Source organism: Filicampus tigris, chromosome 4 (assembly GCF_054856515.1).
Source record: "Filicampus tigris isolate MCC_2025a chromosome 4, RoL_Ftig_1.0, whole genome shotgun sequence".
Lineage (NCBI taxonomy): Eukaryota > Metazoa > Chordata > Actinopteri > Syngnathiformes > Syngnathidae > Filicampus > Filicampus tigris.
This window is the reverse complement of record NC_141220.1, coordinates 4,271,774-4,289,921: the sequence shown is the minus strand read 5'-3', so window position 1 is coordinate 4,289,921 and position 18,148 is coordinate 4,271,774. Positions and strand designations below refer to the sequence as shown.

General features: G+C 37.1%; 1 protein-coding gene across 3 annotated transcripts in view; it reads left to right on the top strand.

Moving 5' to 3' along the window:
• The window catches only part of bmal1a (basic helix-loop-helix ARNT like 1a), a 39,075-nt gene that overhangs the window by 329 nt on the left and 20,598 nt on the right, over positions 1-18,148 (top strand). For 2 of the 3 annotated variants that reach the window (XM_086028107.1, XM_086028106.1), the window contains exons 2-8: positions 8,922-9,101; positions 10,445-10,508; positions 11,441-11,588; positions 11,799-11,819; positions 11,983-12,015; positions 14,659-14,688; positions 16,719-16,876. In XM_086028107.1, coding sequence (XP_085884233.1) covers positions 10,463-10,508; positions 11,441-11,588; positions 11,799-11,819; positions 11,983-12,015; positions 14,659-14,688; positions 16,719-16,876 — 436 coding nt within the window. In that variant the 5' untranslated portion in view covers positions 8,922-9,101; positions 10,445-10,462. The remainder of the gene's footprint in view (positions 1-8,921; positions 9,102-10,444; positions 10,509-11,440; positions 11,589-11,798; positions 11,820-11,982; positions 12,016-14,658; positions 14,689-16,718; positions 16,877-18,148) is intronic. The other variant, XM_086028108.1, reaches the window with a different exon arrangement.

The window sequence follows — 18,148 nt, the reverse complement described above, 5'->3', positions numbered from 1 at the left end:
AGTCAAATGCTATTATTAGACCGTTGGACTAAATGTTATACTAGTTTTAAAATTAATGGGAAACCACTCATTGGTTGGCGTTACGTAAATATAGCTTACCGAACCTTTAAAGAAAGATCCGGAATTTTCAACCCTTGCCTCTGTGTGTTTGTTAAAGAGTAGCGTGTCCAGTGCTAACGACCAGGTGAGGTGACAATGCTACCTGAAGCTAAGACGTTCTCTTTGTAAACAGGCCTTGGTGAGCAACTAGTGCACGTTTTCTTCGACAGCATCCTCTCTGTTCCGTAAACTTCAAGTACCTATTATGTACTATTTCCGTAAAGGACGCGGCTAGGTGTGGTAGCAGCCCACCCTTAACCCCGAAATGCCGCGAGACGGGAGGCTCATATTTGGTTATGAAAATAAATCGTGACAGTGTTGATTGCCACTGGCTGTGAAAATGTGACGAAGCATTGCTGCTTCTCTCTGCAGATGTGCCCATATGATGTTAATCAATTGTGTGTTGAAGATGTAATCACATTCGTCTTTAATGCTGTATGGGCTTCGAAGGGGACTCACGATTCGAGATGTTTACAGGCTTATTAATGTGTTAGTGTTAATCTTCTTATACTCGTCCACTTGAAGTCTGCATGATGAGATTTTTGTCAGATTTTGGCTCAAGCGCATTGCCTGGTAATTATTGATCACAGTCCATGTCATGCATTCGTTTTTAATGACTTTCAGCCAATTCTTCAAGAATCAGTAAAAAAAAAAAAGCGGATGAGTTTTATTGTTTTGTAATTCATTTTATGAACCTTTTGTTTAAGAGGAAATGGATCTTGTGAACTTCAGACTTCTATTTTTGCTGATATCCAGATAGCAACCTTCATTGTCGTGAGTGTTGCCACGAAGGCATCATGATAAGAGAAATGTTGTGTTAATGTTCCTCTGGCTCAGCAGTGTAGTACCCTGGTCACTGTGAGGTGATTATTTTTTTTTCAATGTTAACCCCTCCAGGATGCACATTTTGGTCACTAACAGTTTGCAATAAATTCGTAAACTGCTTTCCAACTTGCACTATTAAAGCTATGACAAAATGAAACCTACTCTGATTTCATTATTGTATTTACATAGCAGATATCCACATTTTCATGATTTTGTTTGTGTTAAATTGTCATAGTCTGAATGTTTGTAAGTTGAATTGTTATAAAAATATCAACTGCACAACGCCTTGTGCTGCGTTTAGCTCATAAGCTAAACATAGTGCAGCTAGGCATAGTAGCATAGTATACTGTAAAGTCATGTGTACTGCCACAGATATTTTTGTGAGCAGAACACAAGTCAGTGTGATTTGGATCCCATGCATGTTTGTGGTAACAGTATACAGTACCTGCGATATCAACATGATCCAAAAATTGTGTCTTGTAGCAGTTATGACATTTTTTAATCATAAGTAGATTTAGATGTCAGTTTCATTTGAGCCACACTTGGCAGATCTAGGGTCGGAACTGGATTCGAAGATTTCAAGAAATGCGTACTACCAAACAAAACCAGTTAAAAGAGATTACTGACATTGGAACAAAGACTTGACTAGATAATTATAACTACGAACATGTCATGTAATGAGGGATTAAATGTTGTAGCTTTCCTCATATAAATATAAGAAAATATATATTTGTTGTTGTTTATTGATGTATGGAAATATTTGGCTGTGGTGTAAAATCTGTGAGAGCATTTTGTAAGATTTTGGTTACCTAATTTAGCCACATGAGAGGGTCAGAATGTTAACATTGGCAGTTCTTGATGTTTATTAGAAGCTGATTGTTGAACAACTTTGATGCTACATAATATAGGGATGCATGCAGCTGTAGATATAACATATTTTGGTATTGTATTCCATTGAATGTAGGTTGAACATGATTTGCAAATCATTGTATTCTGTTTTCATTTGTTTAATGCAATGTCCCAAATTCATTGGAATTGGGTTTGCAGATAAACTTTCTTTCATATCAATTAATGCTTCATTTTCCTTTACCTCAGTATGCTACTATGCAGAACAGATCTGGACAGATTGTTGTAGTAAAGATCAATTGTTAAAAATTACATTAGAAAAGAACCTTGGCAAAAAAATCCCAAATCAAATTACAGTAGCAATTTTTAGAGGGGGAAAAAAAATCACAATTACATTATTGTTCAGGCCTAGTAAAAATTTGTGGAAATGTGAACATTTACACAAGTCGATTTGCTGTGTGTGCCCATAAATGTTCTACTTGTGCCTCTAAAATTTCAGGCTAGGGGCCACTGTTACTGTCCTAGTAAAAAAAAAAAAAAAAGTAGTAGTCTGAAGTAGGGCTGGGGAAAAAAGTCAACCAAGTCCTTTGTCGACCACAAAAATTGGTCAAAACAAAAATGCATGACTTGATACTTGTTTTTAATAATAAAAAAAAAAAATTGCACCACCCTGAACCAACTGTTGGCCACATCGGTCTTTCCGCACGGTAGGGGTGGGCGATATGGGAAAAAAAAAATCTCTATTTATTCAAAAAACTCTAACGATAATTTGACGATATTCTACAAAAAATATTTTAAATCTGCACTTGCTTCACAGACCAATTGTGGATAGACAGCGTTTGTGAACAACATCTCTTTTAAATTGCTAAATACAGCTTCTGCAAAACATAATGATAGTCTACGACAATATTTAACAATAAAGACAAAAAAATTATGTCTAGATTTACATCGATTTTTGGCAATATTTATGTCATTTAACTGTCTCTGCTGTTATTCCATAATGATGTGACATTTTGAGCTGCAGTAAGAACTGGTGTACCACTGCCAACCACTAGAGCAATAAGAATGAGGAAAAGGGTGTTAACTACAGCAATCAGAATGAGGAAAAAATGTATGTGTGTGACGAAGTGTCATCCAGCGAGGGGGGGGGAAAGATGTCCCAAAACCACCCATTTTCATACATTGCCCAACCTATTCAGAATAAAGTTGAATAACAAAACTGCAATTTACCAAAAAGTGCATTTTCCCACTCATTCATCGCTGTGATATGTAGACTTGTGACTTTATTCATGTTTGGGTGTATGCTGGCGTCACACTAATAAACCGTCGTAGTTTATGCAACATGCCTCGGGAATACAGGCTAGTTATGAATGATGCGGACTAAGTGAGTGCGTGCGTTCGTTTATATTTGTTGGTTCAACTCGGCGACTCTTTTCTGAGTGTGTGTGTTTAAGCTTTTGTTTAGCGTGCCTGCGCGGTCGCCAAGTTTTCCTCGTAATCCATATGGCTCGTGGTGCAATAGAATTGCTCTTCACGGTGACCGTGCCCGCAGTTTTTAATAGTCGATAATGTAAAATTACACATCGTGAAAGCAAGATTAACGATGATAACGATATATATATCGCCCACCTCTACCGCACGGACATATGTTGCTGATAGACGCAAGCTTACAGCATCAAACACACAATATCATGTTGCAACAAGGGTTTGTGATCGCTCAGAAGGTAGAGATGTATGATTTGATGTATTACTGCAAAGTGGAGCTGGCGGATCTTGGACACGATGATTAATCAATGAAATAATCGATAGGATAATCGATTCTAAAAAGAAATTTATGACAGCCGTAGTCTGAAGACCTGGCTGTAATTTCAATTCTGGTGCAGACCGAACAAGTGGACCAGTTTTGCTACATTACCATTAAGTTTTTCAAAGCCCATTGTTAAGGTGCTTCTTCATATAGCTCTCTTCCTGTATTACCAGTATCATTTGGAGTTACTCACGCTCCTAAGTGTGGGGAGAGCATATTAACAACACCTTTGTTCCCTGTGTTAGCTTCCTTCACTGTGTGAGTAATTCTTTTTTAGACTACTACTATTCTGAGATGCTAAATACAGTAGACTTTACATAGATCTGATAGGCTGAATCGGATCAGCAAATATTTTGCGCTTTATGCAAAATCTGTGATTAGTTGTAATGTCATAATTTGCAGATTGATCAATGCTGATTGGATCGGGACAATAGAATATTACAGCAAACACAATCACGTCCCTGGAGTAGACATTCTGTGCTTCCATCGTTAAAAATCCAAGGTTTCTCAACATACAGTCACGTACATAAATATTTGGACAGTGGCACAATTTTCAGCATTCCAGCTCTGCACAACACCGCTATAGATTTGAAATGAAACAATGAAGATGTGCTTTAAGTGCTCACATTGAGCTTTAATTTGAGGATGTTTACAAATCAGTTGAACGGTGTAGGAATTACAACATTTTACATGTGCCTCGGGCGGCACGGTGGTCGACGGGTTAGCACGTCTGCCTCACAGTTCAGAGGTTGTGGGTTTGATCCCGGCTCCGGCCTCCCTGTGTGGAGTTTGCATGTTCATGTGATCCTCTGCCAGGCCTCTGCTCCAGCTGTCTTCAGTTCCTGCTTGTTCTTTGGACATTTTCCTTTCAGTTTTGTCTTCAGCTATTGAAATGCATGTTCAATCGGATTCAGGTCAGTTTGTTGACTTGGCCATTGCACAACATTCCATAAAAGCTCTTTGGTTCCTTTCGCAGTATGCTTTGGGTCATTGTCCATCTGCATTTTGAAGCCGTCCAAGTGGTTTTGAAGCATTCGCTAAATATGAGCGGATAATATTTCCCTAAACACTCCAGAATTCATTCATCACATCATCAATAAATACTGTAGAAGTCATCCAGTTCCACCACCATGCTTCACTGATGAGGTGGTATGCTTTGGACTTGAGCAGTGACATCCCTTTTCCGTACTTTGCCCTTTCCGTCATTCTGGTACAAATTGATCTTTGTCTCATCTGTCCATAAGATGTTGTTCTTTACCCGTTTTGGTGAAACCTCTGTATTTCCTCTAAAGTTGTCTCTTAATTGTTGACTTATAGATAGACCCACCTCCTGGAGAGTGTTCTTGATCTGGCCAACTGTTGTGAAGGGGTTTTTGTTGATGAGGGAAAGGATTTGTCTGTCATCCACTACACTTGTTTTCTGTGGTCTGCCAGGTTATTTGGTATTGCTGAGCTCACCGGCGCATTCTTTCTTTTTAAGAATGTTCCAAACATTTGATTTTTCAGTCTAATGATGGCTTGCTTCACTGATAGTGACAACTCTTTGGACTTCTGTATTTAGAGATGACCTCACCAGATTCCGAACTCTAGGCCTTTTATCTGCTCTTTGTAAGTGAAATAATGACGGAATGGCCATGGAACAGGGGAATAGCCAATTGTCCAATTACTTTTAAATCAATATTACAAATATACAAAGTGCAAAGCAAAGTTATTTGCAATGAACAACACCAGGAATTAAGTTAAACACTAATGCAAGGAAAAAAAAGATAAATGTTAGTGTTATCTTTGTTCCCTGTGCAGTTGTTTTTGAAGAACACAAGACCTACCGTGCGATGAGTTCAAAAACAGTGAAACTAGGGCTGCCAAGATTAGTCGACTAATCACGACAACGTCGACGATCAAAATTGACGAAAATTCATTTTAATTGTCGACACGTCGTTTATTTATAATTGTATTTATTTAGCGCATTGTTTTTCTCTCGAAGCTGCCTCTTCTCACGCTTCTCCCGTTGCCTGTTTTCCTGACTGCAGCGCACATGCGCACTAGTGGGGGTCATTTGTGATGTAAGATGAAGCATTGTGGGTAAAGCAGTGCAAGGGCTGATTCGTGTAGGCAACAGAGTCCGAAAGCTATGGTGCATTTTACCAAATATACTCAATATAATGCAAACCTGCCTTTCATAGCAGCACGATAGGGATGCCTGATCATTAAAAAAAAAGGAAGCATGAACAAAATGAACTGGGAAATATCAGCATTCAACACAAAAATGACATTTGCCATCGGCTTCACATAACAATAACACCCATAATTAGGTTTGTTGCAATATACTACGTTATACTGCAAAAAAAAAGTTATTCCTTTTTTGTTCCAGGTGCATACCACATTTCATTGTGTAGATCAATTTATTACTTTTATGCATACTAGTGAAGAAAAACAAAACCTTTTGGATAAAGGTTAAAGTACGACAAAATTAAAAACCAAGTGTTTATTTTAGTTTTTTCTTTAGCGCAGTGCATTTTCCCAATTTAGCCCTCTGATTTCACTACCTTCTATGTTAAAAAAAAAAAAAAAAGTCTTGTAGCCCAAGAAGAGTGAAATATGTATACAAGTATTTCTTTTTGTATTTATAGATCAGTTCACTGACTGTATTAATGCAACTCTGCACAATGTATCATTTAAGTTGTCTCATTTATAAACATGTCAGGAATGATGGCTTGATTTGCGAAGTTTAATACAAGTTGAATGTACTATCATCTTAATTGACTTTATGATTCGCTTGTATATAAAGAATTAAAGTTGTAAGCTATTGATGGTTATGAGAGCAGCAGCTTGCTACTGCAATTTGCTGCGATTTATATATTATCCGATTAGTCGACTAATCGCGACTAGTGTTTGTGATTAGTTGATTATCAAAATAATCGTTTGTGGCAGCCCTACTTGAAACGAAACACCGCAAAAAAAAAAACGGTTGGAAGAGGACGTGAACGAGAACAAAGAGAATAACTGGGATCAAAATTAATCATTTTAATGTACCCTACAAATATAGAATTTATGTCTTTTGAGTATTGTTATCTTACCTGTGTTTATGTGTTTCAACTGCATTTGTGTGATTTGAAGGTTTATCACTCCCAAAGCTGATGCTAATTTCCGTTAGCATTGGAATGGGTTCCTCCATTGACTTAACCATTTGTGCTAGCGATTTTTTTCAAAACACAACATGTTTTGAATTTAAATATGCAATGTGTGTAATTGTTTTTGTTGTGTATTTAGTTTTACATAAATTCCAACTAGGGTGTCATTAAACAGCTTAAAGCACGATCAGGGACGGCAAAATCACATACGTGACACACTTGGTACACAAGCAGCAGTTCAGGGTACTTTCACAACTTTCACAACACAAAGTTTTGTTTTTTTTTAAAGGGTTCTTCCCCCCCACACTCACCAATTAACGGCATGCTACTGCGGACAGGTCACACTAACCAGCGCCTAACTGGTTAAAAAAAACAAAAAAACGTTGCATCTACGTCACGCTGTTGCCTGGCTTCTTGATTGCTAGGCTCCAAGCAAGCTTGCGCCACAGCAGCTAGGACTTATTTGTACCATATGTAAGACCGTGCAAAGCAGCAGTAATGAGCTGCGTGATGCATATCCTCTCCTCCGTACTGACAAATAAACAACCCCAATAACAAGCACTGTTTTCACAGAAGAGGCCAATGAGGAGTCACTAAGCGTACTAATAGCTAAAGTGAAATGCAGGTGTATAGTAGACTTTTCACCGAAGTCTGGTTAGAACTGCGTTAAAGCACAGAGCCAGATGCTCTGAACAGATATGTTGTATTAGGATCAATATATAACTAGTAGGGCTGCTCGATTAAGCGATTTTGAACCGAAACCGAATTTTCTGGATAAAACGATATTAAAAACGTTCAAATCGGCATGTTTGATTTTATAAATTTTTTGTGAATCTAAGCCACCGTAGTTTCCTCTGCACTTCTGCTTCCTCCCACGACCGCGCAGTCCGATAACAACAACAACAACAACAACAACAACAGCAGCAACATCCATGGCTACCGGCGATTCTGGTATTTGCTCAGGCAAGTGAGCGTTTAGTTGATAAATGATTTGGCAAATGGTTGACAAAATGACTTGCTGACAGACTGTTTGGTTTACAGACTTGACTATCTACCTTCTCTCATGTTGATGATTTCGTTTCAGATGCTATATGCACTTTCTTCTTTCATTATTGGTTTAATAAGGAACACATCTGAAATCTATTGTTTAAGCAAAATGCTGTTAATCCCAATGGATTGTTTGGTGTGTATTAAGTTTAATTAACTGGCATTTTGAGTTCAATGAAAGAAAAATTAAGTTTAAAGAAAAGACATTCAAAATGCTTCTTTTCATTATTTTTTATTTTACAAAGAAATCGTAATCGTAAAATCGGGTTTGAGAGAAAATAATCGGGATTTTCTTGTTAGGCAAAATCGAACAGCCCTAGTAACTAGACATAAAATAAGACGACATGTACATTAGCAATTTAGCAAACGCTCTAACACCGGAACACGCAAACGGCTGATGTCATCCATGACGAAGAGCCATTGTCTACAAACATACTGTATATCTTAACCATATATCACGTTCCACTGGTTCAAAGTCCACAACCGCATCGTCTATATCACTGATGTTACTTATTTCAGAGCTCCCGCGATCGTCTGTGCGTAAGCCATTATGCTGGGAAAAATTCTGCGACATCCTCCGAGGGGTCACGAGTATAGACTTTTTTTGGTTCGACTTTCCCTTTAAAATTGTTTTAGCCGTTAGTATTACTCAAAAGATGGTTGGCCAAGTTTACTTCACACTTGATCTCGAAGTTGTGAAATCCATTTTAACCATTTGAGTGTGTATGTGCATGCGTGCGTGTATTTGTGTTTTTTTTTGGGTGCTTGAATCTCTCTTTGTTCATGGATAGGCTTGTTAAAGGTTCTCCAAATGGGTGTAGACGGCAAAACACGGAAATGAAACTGAATGGCTTGTTGACTCACTGATTTTAGGAAAGAATAGATTTGGAATGGAAACTAAGGCCAGGTGGTTTAAGACCATTGAGCCCTGCTGACCCAGTTTTTACTCCAGCACGAGTTCCCTTCAGTGGCACTGTGGTTTTCTCCTTCCTGGCTAGATCCTTGTCTTAGTAAGACTCCATCCATGCAGCCTCTCTTTAACTGCCAGTTTGATGCTTTTTACTTCAATAGCACTTTTTCAGCTTCACATATTTAAACATTCTGGTCACTATAAGATCTTTTTTTTTTTGTATTTCTCTCTCACTGATCTTTTCATCTCTTTCCAGAAATTACACTGGCTTCACCTGTTACCTAGGGATCAGAGCAGATTGGGAGCACATTACCTACCTACCAGAGCTCACACAAGATTGAAGCCGACCACACTGCTCTGTATGCTACTCGGCCAGTTAAGGAGGCCTGTTCCTGTTTCTTATCCAGACAACTGAAGTGGCTCTTTCACCCAATAAGTAGGTTATGCGCTCTCATACTAAAAACAATTCATGGAGCATCAGTTATCTTAATTTTCCCAAAAATTTTAATCCATAATTTCACTTTAGTGTTTTATGTTTTTATTCGTGTTTGTATTTGGGACTGAGTAATTATAGAAAAAAAAAATACAATTTTGATTATTAAAAAATATTATTCATTGATTTCAAATAATATATTTATTCAACTACCGAAACTCAGGATAGATAAGAATGTATGTCAGTAATACTTAAAGTATTGCCTATTTGCATCTGTTTCTACAGTGTTTGTGTGTGAATATTGGTTATTTGAAGGATTATCACTCCCGGAAGTTGATGCAAATTCCCCATTAGCATGTCAATAGGATTTTACACTGTCTTTAGCATTGGCACTGGCGATCTTTTTAAAAGGATGTCTTCTATTTAAATATACAATGTGTTTAAATATTTTTGTTGTTTAGTTTTAGAGTAGAGTCCAACTGAGGTGTCATTAAACAGTTCAAGCAAAGCACGCTTGCGTTTCTTTGATTATGTTTTTATGATCGTGAGAAGCCAAAATCGAAATGAATAAATTGCGATTGATTGCCCAGCCTTATTTGTACCATAGTTCTATATTAAGGTTGTATTTTTTGTAACATATGGATAGATACCAATCCAACCTCTTTTGGTGTAAAAACGCCTATACAAAATAGTTTGTGACTTTCACACAGGCCTGAGTTTATTCTTATTTATTGTTTCAATCAAAAATGTAAAAATAACGTGGCAGTGGAAGAGAAGCACTATTTTTAATTAAAAAAAAAAGAGTGGTAATCACCATCCTTTATTCTATTACAAAGCCGTCGATACCGTCATTCTCTACACGGGGTCCGACGCTACAGCGGTGGTCACTACACCAATCAGACGGTGCAATCAGACGCCACGACGCTTCCCGACCTCTGACGTTGGATTGGCGTATCTAGGCCTTTACTCCCACCTCTGGCGGGTACACAAAGATTTATTGAACCTTTTGCCATCCAATGGAAGACTGTTTCATTTTTCTGCCTCTCACTGTATGCGGCTTGCATGGACAGACTAACAAAGATAGGGTATTTCAGCTTAATAAAAAATACTTAAATAATAATACAAAGAACAACAATAATAATAGTTATGTGAGAATACTTCATGTGTTCATTCTTTCTCTTGTTAACACATTATACAAGACATAACTGATTTTCCAGAGAGTGCAAGTGTACTGAACTGCAAACCGTGACCTCAAAACCGAAATACGAACCGAGCCATGGATTTCATGATCCTTTCCACCCCTAATGCAGAGCATTGTGACAGTCAGATGTCTTTTATGTTTGCAGTTGAGGGCTCAAGAGTGGATGGAAGGAGATGATTTTAACACAGAGGCTGTGATGAACATCTGTGGTGAGTGTGGTTTGATATACACAATACCTGCCTGCGGATGTTGGTTTACCATGTAGTACTTCGACAAACAAATCTCATGCATACCAAGGTTCATAGAGTTAACACAAACAAACAAAATAGCTAGAACTAAAATTGCTAGACATTTTTGTAAACAAGTTATAATACTAAACCAGTGTATAAAAAAAAAAAAAAAGATAACTGAAACATTTTCTAAACCTAATACGATGCGAAAATGCCCTTCGTTTTAGTCTTTGTCAATTCCGTACATATGAGCTTTTAAGGTCAAATTTAAATTCATTTTGGCTTGGGCAGTTTTACGACACACATACCATTTGGTGTGGTATTAGTTTAAGCAGATTGTATATTCTTGTGATTTATATGACAATCAGACTACATTTTATGATTTATGAAGAAATGTAAGAAATTCCAAATGGTCCACATAGAGGTTGACTGATTGATTAATTGAGATCGAATCCATCAGTTTATTAAAAAAAAAAAAAAAATCCTATTTCCTAATGTTATTGTTAAGCTTATTGCCAACTGGACTGCTGCATCTGCTGTATCTTTATCCGTCTGATTGAACTCGCATTGAGAATCAGAGACTGCTAAACAAACCGGACCACATCTTCACGAGCATGTTTTCATTTGAGCAAAAGTGTCGAGTGCCTCCTGTAGTTCTTGTTTCTTGAGGGAAATAACTACAACCTAAAATTTAACAGTGTGGCATTCCCATCCACTAAATCTGCTAAACATTAACGCTATGGCGGATTCTGTAACATCAAAATACATATTAATTATAAGGAGTTTTAATGTGTACTGATTTTAACAACACACCTTCTACCATTTCAGACAGATATTAATGCCCGCATGTTTTAACCGTGCAGGTTCCTCAGCTGTGTTACCACATCAACAGTTGCGCTCTTTTCTAACAGATGACCTGATGGCAGACCAAAGGATGGACATCTCCTCTACAATGACTGACTTCATGTCTCCCAGCTCTACCGATATCATCTCCAGCTCTATCAGCACTCCTGGCATGGACTACACTCGGAAAAGGAAAGGCAGCACCACAGAATATCAGTAAGTACAGAAGGAACAAGAAGAAACCAAAGTGTATGTACACTACTGTATCATAGTTTTTTGCTACAATAAACAAACTCTGAGGTTTTTTTTTCCTGATTGATTTTTGTGAAAAAATATCAACATTTAACATTAGCATCATAACTATGTGAAGAAAATTGAAAGTCTATACAACAATAAACACTAACCAATCAATATGTTTCTTTACAGAATCGATGGCTTCTCATTTGAGTAAGTTCAAACATTTAACAGTCACAAAACATTGGAAATGCTACATTAGCTTCAGTGAATTCTTTCTAAACTGGTAAACTTATTGTAGTGAGTGAAAATGTATTGTACTGTTGCATCTGTTTGAATATTCTTGTAAAGCTTTGTTGTCTCTCTTCCTCATTAGTGATATGGACCCTGACAAAGATAAACTGGGAAGGTAAGATGCCACCATTGCATAAAACTTCTGAAAGGGAGAAAAATAATGTACCCTTCAAATACATTGGAATTGATGTCTTGTCACGTGGCACTATTAGTCAATGAATCATTTGCTTAGCCTACAGCAGGGAAATGTGCAGCAGGCTCACATACCGTATTTCCTCTTACAGTATATTAACCAGGGTTGTTTATTTAGTCAAGTGCACATAGCGATGTATCTTTTGGGTGGAGGCCACTTTGTACAAGATGCTGTCTCCACATGACGTATGATTCTTTTCAATACTGTTCAGGGAACTTACACATTTATGACATGTGATTTTTCCAGTCTTTGTTTTTATGGTGAGAGTTGACATAAGAGGTCAAATGGGCTCCTTAAGTTGTTTCTGAATGAGAGTTTCAATGACCTGATCCAGTTACATATTGTAGCTCACGTTTTTTTGAGAATAAAAAGTAAGTAACTTCCCCTCTTAGTGGTGGGGGGTGCTTTATGTGTTTGACAGACCATGCTCGTGGCAGTGATGGCATCTATTTGGAGAAATATTTATCTAGCTCACTCAGTACAAAGATGGATTATTCTTATTTTTATTATTGCTTCAATATGTTCCAGCTGGAAACATAGGTGGAATACAGTTGTTGTTATTGCATTGTGTTTTCGATCAACTATTTTGAAGAGATGTATGATTAAGAGTTTTTTTTTTTATCTGTTTGTACTAGGGCTGAACCATTTCAGGAAAAGATTGAATTGTTGTTTTTCTGACAGAAATTGTGCTTCAATGCAGGAATCCCCCCCCCCCCACACACACACACACAAAATCACGCTTCAGTGCAGTATTCATGTACATTAACATTGAAAAATAAGCGAGTCAAAACATAAACTTACAGTTGTGATAGAAATCATTAGCCCCCTTATGAATTTAGACAAAACTCTCCATGAAAATGTCAATTAACAACACACGGTATTTGAGAAACAAATACACCACAAAGGCTAAAGTTAACAATTTTCATTACACTATTTTATTGATGCAATGAGTTTAAACAAAAAAGGGCAAAAATGAGAAATGCAAAATGAGTAATCCCCTAGTTAATAGTGTACCCTTTCTGAGCCACAACTGCCAACAAATCAAGAGAAGACTCTTCCATTTTTGTTTCTCAAATAACAAGCATGTATTGTTAATGGCAATTTCCGTTGAAAAATCAAGGGTTCTGTCTAATTTTATAAGGGGGGAGCTATTTTGGTCACAACTGTAAATCACACCGTCAAACCGAACGCTATTACTCTTGCAATGTAAGCACACTAAAAGCAGCTGGGAGGCAGTCCTTTTTAAGGTTGTTTGTAACCCAAACCTTTTGGTTTTAACCTTTTAACCTGTTCTTTGTACATAAATGTAAGATTATATGTTCATATTTTTTCATAGTTTTGCTTCAAGTGGAGACTGAGGGCTGAGCGATATGGTATAAAAATCATATCATGGTATAAATAGAATCCCTTTACAGAAATTGTACCTATCGTGATATAAATGTAAGGGTCAAAACATATATAATGGAAGTATCAGGGTTTTTGAATAAATTATGAAAAGTAAATATTTCCTGTTAAGAGGCAGAAAGAATTGATTCTTCTCTCTGATTCTTTTCATTCAAATTTCACATTTCATGTAAACCTGCGCTTTTTCTATGTAATGAAATAAATGTAACAAATAACATGTCTCTTAGCAAAGTTAAATTGATGTAAAAATGTATAAAGCAGTTGTTTTGAGCCCTATCATCGTGTTGATCTCAGAAAAAAAAATACATCGCTGATATTATACATATTAAATAATACACTTTGACCTTTATAAACACCTTGACCTATCTGACGCAGCTGATTCATTTCCGATATTGCCAGGCGTGTGCGTGCTGTAATATTATTTTCACTCTACACGCGTATTTATTTACCTGCTAATTTGCTGTTCATAGCTGGTTTCTCTTCCCCTAAATGCAGTTCCAGCCGAATTTCTGTGAAGTGTACTACACACAACGCACTTTTTCTGATGTTTGGCGACACAATATTAACTTAGCAATTAGCATTGGCTTCTCGTGCGCTCTCTGTTGGTGTTGTTACTCCTCGTCCGCCTTAAGTGATAACGATGCTTGTTAGAAGTGTAGGTTATTTGCCCCCACGGATGCGAGGATTAGTTACTTTAAGCAGAGGATCTACACCGCGGGAGCATAATGTTTAGCGGCACCAGGTAGCAAGAGCAGCTCATAGTTTGTTCCTCGGTGCGGTACGTTTTAGTGTTAGTATTCCTCCCAGTTTGCGAGCAGCAGCCCGGAACTGATTGGTTTTCGTGACGTGTCACGACTAGCATGCGGCTTCTGATTGGTGAGCTTGGCTAGAGAGGAGGGATACTGAGTTTATGTGTGACATAGTTGATGTAGCAGATTCTGGGTCAATCAGGAGCACTGCGAAAGTTTTGACGATCACGTGATCGCGTTGTTTGGAATCACGATTTCAATCAAAAAACAGGACATCGTTGAGGCCCAACTTGTACTGTCAAAATATCTGGAAGTATGTTGCACAAGATTGAGAGTTGTTAAAAAAGCTCTTTAACCCTTGGAGAATATTCATCATATCTTTTTTTCACTGTAAATTGTTTTCTTTTCTCAGTGACCAACCAGGCCGAATAAAGAATGCCAGGTATATAACTTTTTTCTTTCTCTGTAAAGTTGGTGCTTTACTTTTCCGCCCACATATATTGTCGTTTTACCTGATTAGAGATGATGTGTTTAAGAGCATTACTCATCAGAAGAGTACAGTACAGGTCAGGAAAGATGTGGGTGTAAAGCTGAAATTAAGCAAGAACAGGTAAATATGGTAATGTTAAAAGTGTGTTTCTCAAGTCTTGAAAATGAAATTAGACCTAAAAAATGTGACATTCCTATTTCAGTCATTATTTTTCTGACGTTTAAGAGTACTGTATTTTCCGGACTAGAAGTCGCTCCGGAGTATAAGTCGTATTTTCTGGGTCATATTTATTTTACAAAAACGAACACCAAGAACAGTATAGTGCTCGAAATCGCAACCAAAATCCCTCTTCCCTAATCATGCTCTCGGAAATATGCGTACTGCTGTGCCCCGATTGTTTGGAAACTCAGAGCGTTGTTCAAATGTGACATTCGGTTATTCTGAGTGCTTCAAAAAAGGAGTGCTGGAGTACAATGAAAGGGAACAGTTCAAGCACCAGTCGCTTGCTGATTGCATATTACCTATTTAAACACGTTTAGGTTGCCCTATTTTTCTTTTATTACATATGTCTAAACAATCCGTGACTTTAGGTTGTGTGTAAAATAGTGGCATCCAATCTCAATTACTTGTACAACTTCTATTGCTCACCTAAGCATTGCTTGTCAAGGTTCGCTGTGTTGAAGGACAGGCCCATAAAAATGACCTTATCAACAAATGTGATTACACATATTGAAGGATCAAAGATTGTACAGAATTATGTGTCATGAAACCAGTGTTACTTACCTGTGTACAACTGCTGTAAATGCTTAAAGTATAGTAAGGTATAAACAATTGGCAAACAGCAGCCATTTAACCGTTTTTTTTTTTCTTTTGTCGATGTTTGAAAGGCCATAATTGCTGGATTTTAATCGGACAGCCGATTAATTGGCCGGGCCCTGCTGTAAATCCTTGTTGTGGCATCAGGAACCCTTGTTTCTAAACTAGCTGTATGTCACACATTTGTTGCCATGACTACTCTTCTTCTTCCATATCTTCAACTTTCTTTTGGTGGTTGGCATATACTTTTGGTGCATTACCACCACCTACTTTAGGATGCGATAAAGGATGTGGCTACTGGTGGTAATGCATGATAGCTGCTGCTACTACTACTACTACTAATTATTATTATTATTTTTTTCCTTTTCTTCTTCTTTCTCCATTTCTTCTTCTTCTGTCTTAGCAGTTGGCAAATACTTTTGGTGCATTAGGGCTAGTGGTAATGCACAGAACTTCAACACGATTATGGAATGTGGATTTTGGGTGCCAGTCCGAGCTCAAATTTTAATATGATATACAATTTGGCTTATAGTCACGATTTATAGTCCTAAAAATATGGTAATAGCTTGTGCCTTATGAGAGGGTTTGTCCAATTTTTAGAAAAATACAAGGTAGGGCTGCAACTAATGATTATTTTAATAATCGATTATTCTGTTGATGAATTGATGAACAGAAAAACAATTCACGTTTTTAATTTGCATCCCTTTAAAAACAGGTTTGTTTCAAATTGACGGTGCAGAAAATGCACAAACAGAAATTATGGTTATTGATTTTGTCCGTAACATAATGGAAAATAGGCAAAAATGAAAATTAAAATAATTTTTCATTTTGTTTCAACACAAAGAATCGGTCTGCTTTCCTAGAGGATTATGGAAAACTGAGAATATTGACCTTTGAGAAAGCTGAAGTTTTGAGGATTTGGACAATTTTAAATGAATAAAGGTATCTAAACAATCGTTTATAAAATAATTATCAATGAATTGGATTATTGATCAGTTGTCGATTGATCGATTAATTGTTGCACCTCTTATACAAAGTGATGGATAATAGGAATTGCACGTGAGTCATGTCTCCAGTTTAGGCTGATGAATTTGTCTTCGGTTGAACAGGTATTGCACAGAATGTGTTAATGTTAATGCTTGAATTTCATCTATGCTTCTTCACAGAGAGGCGCACAGCCAAATCGAGAAACGTCGAAGGGACAAGATGAACAGCTTTATTGACGAGCTGGCGTCACTGGTGCCCACATGTAATGCCATGTCCCGTAAACTGGACAAGCTCACAGTTCTTCGCATGGCTGTTCAGCACATGAAGACACTCAGAGGTTAGAATGGACTACATCACTTACTACTGATAACAGTGCAACTTCCAAAAGAATAGCTGCCATAATTTGCTGTGAACACTATGTACAACATAACTGATTCCCATAAATTCTTGTTTCTCAAGACAAAACCGATGCCGATAACTTATTAATTTTTAAAAATATAGAATTAGCTATAGTTTTTGCACACATGGAGGAAAGAAATACTTTTGTCCTAACCAACTATGACATCACTATATAACAAAAATAAAATTAAAAAACAGCTGTTTCTTGAATTGCACATTTTTTTAAAAAGAAATTCTTTTTGAATGGCTTGTTAAATGTAAAGTTTTGCCATATTCAGGGGTGCACATAATTTTTTTCATGGGGTACTCACATAGTTCCAGGAGATTGACTTTGGTATTCACAAGTGGTTCAACAGATCACATAGGTTACGGTTCAGATTGGTAACGGATTTTGAGTCATGGATAGGATTGTGTTTTCGGATCAGCAAAAAAAAAAAAAAAAAAGTTAATGAGAACTTTGACTTCATTTATCTTTTTGTCCACTTTTGTCCATTAAAAAAAAACAACTCCTAATGTCTAATATGGCCATTTAGGATTTAAGAACGCAATATAAGGCAGGATGCCTTGTTATTTTATACACTGTACCACGTATAAAATAAGAATGTTCTTATTTTATACGTGGTACAGTGTGTAAAATAACAAGGTATTCTGTCAGACATTTTGAGCTGAATGTTTTCTTAAAATTATTTGATGAGCAAAAGTATTTTTATAAAATAAATGAAGACAGGGTTTTATTTTATTTTATTTTCATAATGAAAAAGACCTTGAAGTACAATTTAAGGCACCTTCTTTTACACATGGACAGCGCATTACAAAATAATCTCCATTTTGAAAAAGAAGTTAAAAAAAAGGAAGCCAAGCTGTTGAACTACCGGCCAGGCACTTGTTGCTAATGATAACAGCTGCTAGCCACTATCGCCGGAGACTTGAGTCGTATCATACAATGACAGCATAATTAACTAGCGGTTTGTTAGCGTCCTAAATTAGCGACTGAATATGACTTCGGGATGGCGTTGTGTTGATGTAGGTAGCAAATTGAGACATCAAAAAACGGAAGTCAACTTCAAAGTAAAAGTCTACGAAGGCTATTGACGCAATGTATTATTTGGTAAGCTTTATTTTGAAGTTAGCCTTTGCGGAGGTGGTGTGTTCGTTGAGTATGTTTGCAAAGCGCTCCCATATGCGACTTATGTGAGCCATGAGGGTTTTC